The 14,675-nt window shown below is 35.5% G+C and overlaps 1 protein-coding gene and 1 long non-coding RNA gene across 2 annotated transcripts; both read left to right on the top strand.

Annotated features, from left to right (window-relative positions):
* The first annotated feature begins 11,331 nt into the window (after positions 1–11,331).
* Positions 11,332–11,689, top strand: LOC139429639 (uncharacterized). Its single transcript, XR_011640201.1, has 3 exons — positions 11,332–11,352; positions 11,412–11,529; positions 11,620–11,689. It is a non-coding gene; the product is annotated as an uncharacterized lncRNA (long non-coding RNA).
* Positions 11,690–12,355: 666 nt separating this feature from the next.
* LOC139429693 (uncharacterized) lies at positions 12,356–13,567 on the top strand. The gene has a single exon (XM_071195627.1). It carries the CDS (start codon positions 12,356–12,358, stop codon positions 13,565–13,567), a length of 1,212 nt encoding a protein of 403 aa, XP_071051728.1.
* Positions 13,568–14,675: the final 1,108 nt, after the last annotated feature.

Below are 14,675 nucleotides of genomic sequence, written 5' to 3'. Positions count from 1 at the left end.
TCAATATACCAAAGAAGTTTATTCTACATTACTAATTGACGTTTTTTATGTATTATATTAATTTTCAATATTAAATTTATTTTTATTCTACGTAGTGTTGGCAAAAATGAAAGTCGTGGAAAAAATGTTTTAAACATAAGGATTTTTTACACCATGCACATGTTATGACCGCTATATCCCCACAGATATCACACGTTGGCTTCTCACTCGAAAAGCAAACTTCCACGGGATTTTCAAAATGGTCTGGTCTCTCCTCTATATAGCCACTTGCAAACCATGCGTATTTAAAAACATTTATAAACCGAGGGGAAGCCAACTGGTTATGCGTCAACGATTGCAATTTTAATATGTTATCCCTCTGATGTAAATTGACATCATACTGGTAAAGAATAATCTGATCAGAGAATCTTCTAATAAAATTTTTCCATATTCTGAAACCAAATACATCTAGGGGCTGTATTTGACCTGTTGTCCCTGCAGGTATAGATAAATGTTTAAAATTAGTACCTGATGGAGTTATTTCACTAATAACTTCAGGACAATGGCCACTCCAAGAATCTAATAATAATAATGATTTAGAACCAGTATTTGGAAAATATACATTTTGGAGCCAATTTTTCATGTGTTCTGAAGTTAACTTTCCAGATTTTGATGCCAAAACGTATATATTGTCTGCTTTAAACATTGTATTTGCTACCCTCGGTCCAAAGCTGCCAGAGGGTTCTTTTAAAACAATAAAAAGTGGAGAAAGAAGTTTCCCATCAGCAGATATTACGGGTTGAATTGTGTAACTGTGCGTTGTAGATGACACCGACTGGACCACACTTTCTACGGTTTTAACTCCTAAATCGCTTAATGTTCTTCCCGAATGGAATTCCAAGTTAAAACCGCTCTGATCCGAATTGTAGGTGTTTTCAGGTCCATATATTTGGATTTGTAGCTTTGCCTCTTTAACGAAATCTTTTGCTAAAGTTTTTACTCGATCAACATTTCCAATTTGTTTTTGGGATAGAAATTTTGTTATTTTTCGGCTTACTAACCGATTTGCTTTCTTAAAACGTTGCACCCAGCTATGAGATGCTTTGAACAGTTGAGGAGATAAATTCTTTTCATTTCTAGCTTGTATAGCCCATCTGCGTATATCAATATCATGTAGTGGCAATTTATTATCTACGGCGGCTCTCGCTTGATTAATTACAAATTCGGTAATTTCTGCTAATTTTTCTTTGTATGTCCCTCTTTCTTCAATATATTTAGACCATCTGTGCAATTGGGTCTTTGACGTTACTTTTCGGTATTTGTTTTTTACGGTTTCTAGTTTCAAATAACCTTTCTTCCCACTTGTCCAGTAATTTACCGCCTCTAATTTGTACTCGTAGTCGATGTCATCCTTCAATGGACAATGAGCATCAGTATCTTCTACAAACCTGTCAGTTGTATCCTGGTCTTCAATAATTTGCTGACCGTCATTGATGCCATTGGATGAATCGAAAATTAATACAGTTTCGTCTTCAATTTGCATATTGTAGTCTTCCATACTTTCCATTAAAATACGCTGTATATTTTCTTTTAAACTAACTTCTGCTTCATTTACAGGAGTCTGGGGAATATTCATAACAGTAAAAACTGTCATTAGCAAATTTAAAACGTTTATTGGGTTTATTGTAACCATTGCTTCTGTCAGTTGCTCTGAAACTAAAATCTACCCACTGGGCACACGTTCTTTTATACTAGAAAAAACTATTTTGAGAAATGACCTTTAGCAAGCGGCACTAAAAAAACAAATATTGTGCCAAAATTTTTTTGGTAGGTGTATTTTTGGCAACATTATGTAGAATAAAAATAAACTTAACAATGTTAATGATGTGATAGAGAATTTCTATTTATTCTTTCATTAATTTTCCTTTATTAATAAAGGAATTTTATAGAAGATAGGAAAAAAGTGTTAAATTAATGAAAGAATAAATTTAACATTGAACATAAAAAACGTCAATTAGTAATGTAGAATAAACTTCTTTGGTATATTGAACTATTTTTTTTTGTCAGTTGCTTTTTAACTCATAAATAAATAAAATATCTTATTTATCTAGTAGTTTTATATTTATTATTTAAAGAAAATGAGGGTAGTTTACCTCGTGGAACATCGATAGATAGATTTTTAAAAAACAATACCACAGTTACGATGGCAGTTTTCATCTTCGAGGTATAAACAAAAAACTACCCCTAATTTGTAACCCTTATAACCATTTTCAAAAATTTTTACTTCAAATATAAAACAAACACAGTACCAAATTTCGCCGTAATCAACAAGTAATGCCCGGGATAGAATTAATTTTTAAGGGGGTGGTTAACCCCAACCACCCCTAAATGGTGTATTATGCCTTATTTTACATTAAACATTTTATTGTGCGACTAATTTACGGTTTTGTTAAAGTATTTTCAAAATACCTGACAATTTTATCACATCATTCTTACGAAAAGTGGTTACATGTTAACCCCCGTAACTTCGCTGGGGATGATCTAGAGCGAATGGGAAAAAACCCTTAACTAATATTTTTGAACGTGCTGGAAGTATACTTAATGCCGCCAAAATCGATAGGGTGGTTTTTAAATAATTCCAAAAAAATAGGGGTAGTTCGCCCTTCTTAACCCTCTGGTATATGTGTGATACATCAAAAGAAAGCTCTTTTAAAATGAATATCAGTTACAATTTACCAAATTTTGATAGCACTTTTCATTTTTAAAATATAAGTGAAAACGTACTTTTTCTCCAAACTTTCAACCCCTATAACTCGCCCCAGGGGCTTTTACCGCACGTATAAAAAAATGTACGAACCTTATTTTGGCCCATTCTATGACTGTACCAAATTGCATCGAAATCGGTGAGACACAGTTGTGACACTTCCCTTGTTAGAGGCAATTGACAGAATAGAAATAGGTCTGTAGTTGACGACTAAATTTCGGTCGCCAGCCTTATGGATGGGCAGTATTAGAGCTTTTTTCCATTCGGATGGGAAAATAGCCGTTCGCAGAGAAGTATTGAAAATGTAAAAAAGTGGTTCAGTAAGCACTGATGCACACTCACGAAAAAGCACGCCTGGTAGGCCGTCCGGACCCGCACCCGCTCTAGGATTCACAAGTGACAACGCCTGTAGAATATCATCACGTGAGAACCAAGGTGCGATTTCCGAAGAAGAGCAGTCGCGGATATCAACTAAAGTTCCATCAACAAAGACAGAACTAAAATAGTCAACAAACAGTTTGCAAATTTCCTCCCCACCCTCAACCACTCGATCACCATACGACATCTTACTGGGAATACTCATGCTGCCTTTTTTCCTCGATTTAATAAAAGACCACAGACTGTTAGGATTATCGGACAAGCTAGTCTGTGTAGCCTCTAAGTATAGCTTATAATCAGCTGCAATTAAAGTTTTAGACCGAGTACGGAGCAGACGAAAGGTTTCATAGTGAAGGCGATTACCTGTAGTCTTCCATTTTTTGTGAAATTTTAATTTTTCCTTAATGGCCTTGATCGTTGGCAGGGAATACCAGTTAGGAAATCTGCATTTAAAAGTAATTTTGTGAGGAATAAATTCATCAACTGCTCCGCGAACAACTGAATAAAACACTTCAAGCGCCTCGTCAACTGGTAAGTGACTAATAGCCGCACCCCAGTCTACAGACGCGAGTGATGTACGGATACCTGTATAGTTAGCCTTGTGAAAAAGATATTTACGCGAGCAGTTTTCGCGGAGGGAATGCAATAAATTAAATTTAATTGAAAAAGTTAAAGCGGGATGATGGGTGTCCGCGTGCAAAAGTGGATCAAGGCTTTGAGAAAAATCAGAGATGTTATAGGAGTTACTAAGAATAAGGTCCAAGGTTCTGTCGTTAGCATTACGTACGCCGTTGAACTGCTCAAAATTACAATAAGAAAACGAAGTTAAAAACAATCGTGAACGAGCATCATTGGCACTCGATGGCAATAAACCAAGCGATTGCGACGAATACCATGAAATATGAGGTAGATTAAAATCACCAAAAATCAAAATCTTATGGTCAGGGTAGTGGTCGCAAACGCGATGCAAAGTTACCAAAAACACAACAAAGCAGCAACCGAGTACCACCGCACTGCACAGAAAGCCACAGATCTTCAGCGGACGCACTTTCAGCAAGTCTAAAACAATCGATTGTTGATCTTATAGCGATCAAAACGCCGCCACCATCTTTTTTGCTTGACAGTGTAGACTCACGGTCCCGACGGAAAACGGTGCATTGAGCGCCAAATAATTCGCCATCATGAACTGAGCTATTCAAATAAGTTTCAGTGAGACAAACAAGGTCGAATTCAGAGTCACTAGTCTTCAAGAAGAGTGTGTTGGTCTTGGATCTTAAGCCGCGTACATTCTGGTAATAAACACTTAGTTCCATTAGTTTCCGTCGAGTCTTTCAAGATCAGATAGGGATTTAATTGGAACAGCCTTAGACTTATCGTTGCGCCGAACGAAGATTGACCCCTGTGACACCCAATTGTATTTAAAGCCTTTAGAACGGGCCGCGTCCCTAGTAAGTTTCAGCAGTCTCTTATTTTCAGGAGAGAGATGTTCATTGACGAAGATCCGTTCAGAGACTCCAGGAACGACGAAACCAGGCGTTGTGGGCGATTGTTTCTTTGCTGCTTTAGAGGCGGCCAAAAATTTATTGCGTGTTTGGCGGGATAAAAAACGAACAACGATGTTGCTAGGACGACGAACACCATCCGCCGCCGGGGCAATCGAGCTCTTCACGCGGTGTGCAACGTCAACATCCGCGGCCGACAGTGTTAGGCCAATAGCGCTGCCGATAGTTTCAACAATCGTCGTTACGTTCTCGCTTGCCGCCTCAGGAACACCCAAAATTTCCAAATTAGAAAGACGGGAGTGCTGTTCTAAATCATTAACTCTCTGCCGCAGATCGCGATTCTCCTCATGAAGGGAATTAACCGCAGCGCAACGGGATTGTAGATCGCCGATTACCTTTTCATATTCTGTGAATCGATTGCAAAGCGTAGCGTATTTTTCATTCAGTGCTTGCAACTGATTGCATATAACCAAAAGCGTATCTTGATTAGCCTGGGTTCCGTCGGGGACCGGCTCAAAATCCTCCGCCGCAATAATTGACGAGTTGCCCAAGTCGCGGCAACTGGGGCAGCGCCACGATGAACCGGGCAGCGTCAAAGCGGCAAGTGCCGCTGGTGGAACTTCGGCGCAGCGGGCGTGGAAAGATCCCCCACACGACCCAGCGCACGACAAACCGGACGCTTTTTTGGAAATGGCCTTGGAGCACAAGGAACAGGACGGCATGCCGTACGACGTGATAACAAATCGAAAAATAATAAAACAATATTCACCAACCTGATTAGAATAATTGAATTGAAAGATTCAGGATAAATTCTTGATTAAGCTAAGAATGAAAACTATCGCGAAAACCGTAAACTTTTCGCAGTATTAAAAATTATTGAAGGAAGACCAAAAGACACGACTGATCTCCGCGACAGCACCACTCGTAATGAATTTGAAAAGAACTGAATTAGAGAAAGGATAGATTAACTAAATTGAAAATGAAAATTTTTTTTTGAAAATTTATCTTTATATGTAACCTGTTTACCTAGATGAAAACAATGATTATGTTTATCCTTCGACGTTTCTCAATGAACTGTTAGAACATGTCTTCGATATATCTTTTAACTTATTATACACAAAAAGGTATACGGTTTTGAGTCATGTAGGTATACAAATAAGTGAGTCATGACCTACCTGAGGGATATTTTTTTATTTTATTATGTAAAGGTATACGGGGCTTTAAAATATGCGAGGAGGTTCTTAAATCGGCAAATTTTTATACGTTCGAGGAGGAGGTCAATTAACTTGATACTAGTAAGTGAGTCATGATCTACCTGCGAGATTTTTTTAATTTATTATGCAAAGGTATACGGAGTTTAAAAATATGTATATACAAACGCACTCGATGCATCCTCCTCCTCCCAATAAGTTTCAGGAGCGGTGAGGGTTTATAAACGCCTGCGAAATGTGGTATTGACGTAGTTCTTTCATAACAAGTAGAAGTGTACAACATTAAATTGTAAAATGGTCGTGTGTGAGGATTGTGGAAAAAGTTTTACTCGAGTTGACAATTTAAAAAGGGATCAACGATTATCTTGTATTGGCAAGAGAATCAAGCTTGACGCACCGCAAATTCCAAAAGCAGTAAAATGTGAGGCTTGCGATGATTATGTAAATAGACAATGTTACTCTGCACATTTACGAAGCAACATAAGCGTAATGCTTTTGTTATAATCGATGATGGAGTGTAGAGAATAGCTGGAGCATTCGGCGATAAAATCGTCAGTTATCGAATAAGTGAAGAAGGTTTTTTTGTGGATTTGGATGAATTTTCACATAGAATTCGAGAAGAAATACTAAATCTGATACAAAGCGCAATCGATATTCACCGAAATGTAAAATTAAATATGGAATGTTTTGGTTTGTATTTTTTACAATCAAAGGAAGACTGTGAAATAAAATCATTCAATACGAAAAATAAGGTAGTATCATTAGCGTCGGATCTATATAAAATATATAAGGAATTTATTGATGAAATTTCATCAAAAATGTCAGAATTCCAGGAACGAGATTCAGGTAAGCGTAATGAGACATAACATACCTATGCATTAAAAAAATAAATGTTTCAATCTTTTATTTAGGATGGACTTTAATGTAAATCCTCTATATGGAGTTAAATTTAAACAAATATAATCCTATAAGAGCATCTAATTACATCGATTTACCGTCGCAAATAAAAGCAAAGCATGCTGTGATAAATATACAAAACGCGGATGATGCATGTTTTGCATGGGCCGTAACATCCGCACTACATGAACCGAACGGTTTACCACAGAGGACATCTTCGTATCCGAATTACCTGGACTGCGGCTTAGACTATTCAAATATTCTTTTTCCAGTTAAATTACGTGATATACCTGTATTTGAAAAGCAGAACAAATTATCTATTAATGTATATGGAATAAATGAGTATTTTAAAGACGGTATTATGAATTATGACATAATTACAATGTATATATGTCGGCAAAAAGAAGAAAGACATATAAATTTATTATTGGTTACAAATGATTCCGGAAATAATCACTATTGTTGGATAAAAAATCTGTCTCGATTACTATCATCGCAAGCATTGCAAAATGGTCATGAAAAGTATATTTGCGTTGGATGCTTGGTGTTCTTTACGTCAGAAAATAAACTTATCCGTCATCAAAGTGACGATTGCAGCAAGGTGAGGGCAATTTAACCAACAACAAATTTGAAAATAAATAAGGAAATGAAGAAAAGGAAAACATATTACAGTTCGAAAATTTTGAACGACAATTAAAAATACCGTTTGTGGTTGTGGGACAATTTAAAAAGAGAGTAAAACCAATTTGCGTTACAACGTGACTTGACTTTTTATTTTGTAATAATAATAATAAACAAAACTTTTTGTATCACTATGGATTTACAATTTTTGTTTAAAAAAGAACTTATTACTATGATTTATATTTTGAGGTATAAATTTATGATTTATTCATTTATGATTTAATTTATAATTGTGGTGGTTGCCACATATATTCCCTCCCACAACAGGAAATGATAATGGCTATAAAAAGAAAAGGAGTGACGAAACATTCAGTCTTGAATTGAAAAACGCTGTTTTTATTACCAATATTTCGATTTCCAACAATGGAAAATAAATATTGGTTCAGCAACAGACCATTTGAAATGCATATAAAAAGAAACGCATCTGTTGACGTATAGTACTGTCAACTGATGTTTATAAAATTAATTTGGTTATTTTAAATTGACAATGTGATGAATTTTGGTTAATTAGTTATTCTGATGTATCAACGTAATTGACATTGTCATAATTGTCAAGCAACTTATCATTCAAAATGAATGCAGGTTTTAAACGATCTATGCTGATGGTATCATGTAAGTTATTACGAAGAATCTTAAAGGTTTTTTCATATTTTTTAATAACCTTATAAGGTCCATCATAACTAAAATTAAGTGAAGGTCGACGACCTTCGATTCTAACAAAAACATAATTTGAATTAAATAAATCTTTATGAATAAAAGGTTTTGAATAACAATGGAATGATGAAGAAATTGGCTTAATTGCGGAGAAACTCTGTCGCAAATTTGATAAAAGTGGTTCAATTTCCACTTGTGAGGTAGAAGTAATAAAGAATTCTCCGGGCAATCGGAGTGTTTGACCGTATACTAATTCAGCGGAAGTACAACCGAGATCCTCTTTTAATGTAGATCGTAGTCCTAATAAAATGAGTGGAAGAGCGTCGTTCCACTTTTTACCAGAACTACTAGCAGTAATAGCGGTTTTGAGAGTTCGGTGAAATCTCTCTAAAATACCATTACTTTGTGGATGGTATGTGGAAGTGTGTATTTGATGGATACCAAGTATTTTATTAAATTGAGAAAAAGTTTGGATTCAAACTGTTTGCCTCGATCATGGGTAATAGTGTGAGGTATACCGAATCTTGAAAAGTGATGACGAAGTAATGTAGTCGCTATGGTGGAAGAGGTTTCTAGACATGTGAGGCCAAAAGAAGCGAGATTTAAGATTGTGAAGTGTTGATCGAATGCCAGAATGAGTTAAATTATGAAATTTATCAAAGATTTCTTTTCTCAAATTTTTAGAAATATAAATTCTGTGTGAAGTTAAAGAAGTTTCACACCAAACTTTGCATTTTGTATTTGCAACCGTTTGAAGAGATAATTGGTATGGAGTATTGTTCGAAAATTGATTGCGTAGAAGATGATTTAACTTCTCATCTTTGACTTGGGCTGCTCGTATGTCCTCAGGCAATGGATAATTAGATGAAAGGGATTCAATAGTGATTCGTGACAAAGCATCGGCTACAATATTAGAGTCACCTTTAATAAATTTGATATCTGAGGTAAATTGTGTTATATAATTTAGGTAACGGGTTTGGCGAGGAGTTTTATCTGAAAGACTAAAAAAGGAATTTATTAACGGTTTGTGATCAGTAAAAATTGTAAAATGATTTCCATGTAGGTAATGCTTAAAAAATTTAACGGCGGAATAAATTGCCAATAATTCACGATTAAAAGTGGAATATTTCGATTGAGTAGAAGTGAGCTTTTTTAAATAAAAAGCAAGTGGTGTTGTAAAATTATCAACTGCTTGCGAAAGAACGGCTCCCATAGCAGTGTCGGAAGCGTCTGTGGTTAAATGTAAAGCAGCACCAGGGCAAGGATGAGCTAAAGCGATCGAATTTGCTAAAGCACTTTTGGCCGAAACAAAAGAATTGGAATTTTCTTGAGACCAAAGTATAAGTTGTGTTTTGGAACGAAGGGAAGTTGCCAAATTATAAAGAGGTCGTAATATCTCTGAAAAATTTGGTACGAACCTGTGAAAGTAATTTATCATCCCTAAAAATCTTTGAAGTTCCTTTAAATTTGTAGGTTTTGGAAAATCATTAATAGATTTTACTTTCAATTGAGAAGGGCGGATTCCTTCTGAAGAGATTTCATGCGCAAGGAAATCTAAAGAGGAAACTCCAAAAAGACATTTTGATGGTTGGATATTGATACCGTAAGCGGTTAACCTCTCAAAGAGTGTTGATAAGTGAAGTAAATGGTCTTCTTCGTTTTTACTTGCGACAAGGATATCATCTAAATAGACAAAAATGAAATCGAGACCAGAAAGTACTTCGTTCATGAAGCGTTGGAACGTTTGGGCGGCATTTTTGAGGCCAAAGGGCATTCTCAAAAATTCGAATAAGCCAAATGGTGTTGAAATCGCTGTTTTGGGAATATCTTCTTCAGCCACAGGTACCTGATGGTATGCACGTACAAGATCGACTTTAGAAAATATTGTACAACCATGAAGATGCAGATTGAAGTCATGGATTTGAGGTAATGGATAGCGATCAGGTATTGTGGCAAGGTTCAATTGACGATAGTCGCCACATGGCCGCCAATCATTCGAATCTTTTTTAGGCACCATGTGCAATGGGGAAGAAACTTGTGAAGAAGATGGCCGACAGATTCCAAGTGATACCATGTATTCAAATTCTTTTTTAGCGATAGAAAATTTTATGGGGTCTAAACGTCTTGGACGACAAAACGGCAAGTGAGTGTTTGTAATGATTCGATGTTGCGTTGTGTGTTTAATTGGAGATAAAAAATTAGGTGATGAAGTTAATTTTGGAAAAGATTTAACGAGAGAAGTGAATTTAGTTTCGATAGAGAAGAGTTTGGGTATTGGTATAAAAGATTTTTTGATGCTACCTATTGCAGATAATTTGGTAGTATTATCAATTAAACGACGATTTTTGATGTCGACGATAATGTCGAATTTGTTTAAGAAATCAGCGCCAATAATTGGTTTGTTGACATCAGCAATTGTGAAAACATGTGGAAAATTTCTTCTTAATTGCAATGTTAATGTTAACAATTTTTTTCCATAGGTAATTATTGGCGTACTGATTTGATTAATTATCGGGTGCTTTCGTCGTTCATTGAATTGTTTTGAATCAAGTTTTGAATTTATTGAATTGTTGTTCTCTAGCGAAACTTGTTTCAGTTTTTTTGGTTCTGTGAAGATGATGAAAGATTTGTGTCTTTAAAGGAATTATAAAACATACATTCTTTTTCGCAGTTTCGTGCTTTATCGCCATACTTAGAATGATAATAACAGATATGGTTTTGACGTTGCCTGGAAGAACTTCTTGGACGAGGTGATCGATACCTTAACATCTTACAATTATAGTAAAGATTTGTTGCTATGTCAGGTTCGTTAAGTCGAGCAGCAAGAGAGTTAATGCTCGTCTGGATATTTGATTGCCATTGATGAAGTTGTTGTGAGTTTTTATCAATAGAAACTGAAAGGTCATTTATGGCTTGTAACAATTGAGAAGTTGTATGCACATTGGAAGAGGACTCGTCGTTAATTTTGTTGACTTCAATTTTAGGAAAACGAGTCGTTGAAAAAGATAATGAATCCCAGATTTTATCGGCTATGTTAAGCAAATCATTGATGTCATCTTTACCTGAAGACAATAACGCTACCGAGATAGTTTGAGGCAATCTTCTCTGCCAAAGTTTTAGCAATAAATTTGGACTTACGACTTGCGATCCACCGACTGTCGATAACATACTCCTATAGAAATCAGATGGTTATTGAAGCCTATTGATCAAAGTGTCTTTTAAATATAAGTATGAATCGATATCCGGTGGAGCATCTGCGACGTTGTAAACAATCGAAACTATCTCGGTAGGCAAATGCGTAATTACCAAATTATATTTTGTTTTATCATTAGTTATTCTTGACAGGTTGAATTGCGCTTCAATTTGGTGAAACCATGCAGCAGGATTTGCATTCCAGAAGGGAGGCAATCTAATATTGGTGAAAATGTCAATGCTTTGATCACCAGAAGTATTCATGATTGTGGTAGGATACTTATTTAGGTTCAAATAATTATATTGCTGATCAACACTTATTAACCCTTACTAGAAAAAAATCGAAATACCTGCAATGTAGGTTTCGTCTCTAAAAATCCGGATGTAGACTCGTGGATGGTCGCTGGATAGGTATCACCAAGTCGTTGTGGTTGTGGAAAATTAGCAGGCTCGGTCACTGGTGCGAGGTTGGGGAGAATTGGATGAAGAAAACGACGAAAACAACTTTAATTTACGTCAAATCTTTCACTTCTTTCTCCAAAACGTCGGGTTCTTATTGGTTCTTATAACTTAACGTTGGGTTACTTCTTTTTCGATGTCGGGTTAGTTCTTGTTCGGAGTCACCAATTTGTGACAATTTAAAAAGAGAGTAAAACCAATTTGCGTTACAACGTGACTTGACTTTTTATTTTGTAATAATAATAATAAACAACACTTTTTGTATCACTATGGATTTACAATTTTTGTTTAAAAAGGAACTTATTACTATGATTTATATTTTGAGGTATAAATTTATGATTTATTCATTTATGATTTAATTTATAATTGTGGTGGTTGCCACAGTGGTGTATGCAGATTTTGAAGCATTACAGAAACCGATCGCCGATGCAACTGAACTTAACGATGATAATTCATACTCCGTCAAATGTTTCAAACACGAACCTTATGCATTTGCATATTATATAAAATGTTCTTATGACGAATCATTGTCGAAGTTTGAAATATATCGCGGACGTAATGCTGCTCAAATTTTCATGAGCAAGTTGGAACATGACGTTTTGAATATATACAAAAATTATTTAAGCCAATCAAAAGAAATGCTCCCATTACCACCTATAGATAGATTAATACATGAGATGCAGGATATCTGTCACATTTGTTCGCACAAAATAAAAGAAGGTAATAAAGTATGCGATCATGATCACCTAACTGGGTTGTATAGAGGACCCGCACATGCTGTATGTAACATCAATTATCAATTACCAAAGTTCATACCAATACTTTTTCACAATCTTTCGAACTACGATTGTCATATGTTTGTGAAAGATATGGCATTAAAAGAAGAAGACGTGGATGTTATAGCACAGAATAAAGAAAAGTACATATCATTTTCGAAAAAAATTATCGTAGGAGAAAACATTGACAGCAAGGGAAAGCTAAGGCGGGTTCATTTGAAATTGAGATTTGTAGATTCATTTAGGTTTATGGCTTTATCGCTAGAGAAGTTGGGTTTATTTTTGGAAGACAACCAATGCATTCAAATCAGAAAATATTTTAGGAACGAAGAACAGTTTCGACTTATACGACAGAAAGGAGTTTTTCCGTATTCTTTTCTAGATTCATTCGAAACGCTGAATCTTACCGCTCTGCCAGATCGAAATAGTTTTTACAATCAATTATGCGACGATAGTATAACCGAAGAAAATTATTGTCGTGCACAAACGGTGTGGAACTTATTAAACTGTCGCACTTTAGGCGAATATAGCTATATTTATTTAACGTCTGACGTTTTACTTTTGGCGGACGTGTTTGAGAATTTCCGAACCATCTCGATGAAGTACTACTTTTTGGATCCATGTCATTACTTCACAGCGCCGAACTTCGGTTGGGATGCATTATTACGAATGACAGGGGTAAAATTAGAATTATTAACGGACATAGACATGTTACACTTCTTTAAAAATGGTATTCGCGGTGGATTAAGTGTGTGCACTAAACGCAGTGCGAAGGCTAACAATAAATTAATGATGGAATTTGATGAAACCAAAGACCCATCTTATATTTTGTATCTCGACGCTACGAATTTGTATGGACACGCAATGAGACGAAAATTACCGACGAGAGGATTTCGATGGCTATCAGATGAGGAGATTCAAAAGTTAGATATTTACAATACGGAAGACGATTCCGAAAAGGGTTACGTGTTCGAGGTAGATTTAGAGTGTCCGGAAGCAATACATGATGAACACAACGATTTACCATTTTGTCCAGAACGGATGTACCCCCAGGTTCAAAAAATGCAAAGTTAATAGCAAATTTGGAAAATAAAACAAAATACATCATTCATTACGTGAATCTAAAGCAGTGTCTCAAGTTCGGATTGAAACTAACGAAGATTTACAGAGTATTAGAATTTAAACAATCCAACTGGATGCGGAGCTACGTCGATTTCAATTCCAATAAACGTGCGAAAGCTAAGAATGAATTTGAAAAAAATCATTACAAAGCAATGAATAACATCGTATACGGTAAGACAATGGAAAATGTGGAAAAGCGAGTGGATATAAGACTAGTTACCCACTGGGAATGTCGTCATAAGAAACCGGGTGTGGAAGCCCTAATAGCTAAACCAAATTCTAAATCTTCAAAAATATTTTGCGATAATTTGATAACCGTTCAATTGAACGTCGCGGAAGTTCGTTATTGCAAACCGCTGTATGTGGGTTTCAGTATATTAGAGCTTTCGAAAACCGTAATGTACAGCTTCTTCTATGATTATTTAAAAGTTAAATATGGAAATAACATAACACTTTTATACACCGATACTGACTCCCTCATCCTAGAAATTACTACTCCCAATGTATATGAGGATATAAAAAAAAATATTGAATTTTTTGATACGTCCAATTATCCGTTAGAGAATATACACAATATTCCTCGCGGTCGATCTGTGTTGGGAAGATTGAAAGATGAATATCCAAACAGGTGCATAACGTCATTTGTTGGAACAGGAGCTAAAGCGTACTGCATCACCTTGTTGAATGATAATGTAAAAAAGGCTAAAGGAGTAAAGAAATATGTTACAGATAAACATTTAAGCGTGACCGATTATAAACGTGTGCTTGAATGTGGCGGATCGATTCATAAAAAAATGTACATTTTTAAGTCAGAATTTCATACTATGTATCCCGAATTAAAGAATAAAATTGCTCTTTCATCGTGCGATGATAAACGATACATATTACCGAACGGATGTAATACTTTGGCGTGGGGTCATTGGTTGATAAAAAGATTAAATGCGAATAAATGAATTTAATTTTAGAAAAAAGTTGTAAAGAATAATAATAATAATAATAATAATGTATTTGTAATGTTCGATTGTTAATAAAGTCTTGTGAATTGTTATATAGGTCGTTA

The sequence above is a fragment of the Onthophagus taurus genome, chromosome 4 (assembly GCF_036711975.1).
Source record: "Onthophagus taurus isolate NC chromosome 4, IU_Otau_3.0, whole genome shotgun sequence".
NCBI lineage: Eukaryota > Metazoa > Arthropoda > Insecta > Coleoptera > Scarabaeidae > Onthophagus > Onthophagus taurus.
This window is presented reverse-complemented; position numbering and strand designations above follow the sequence as displayed.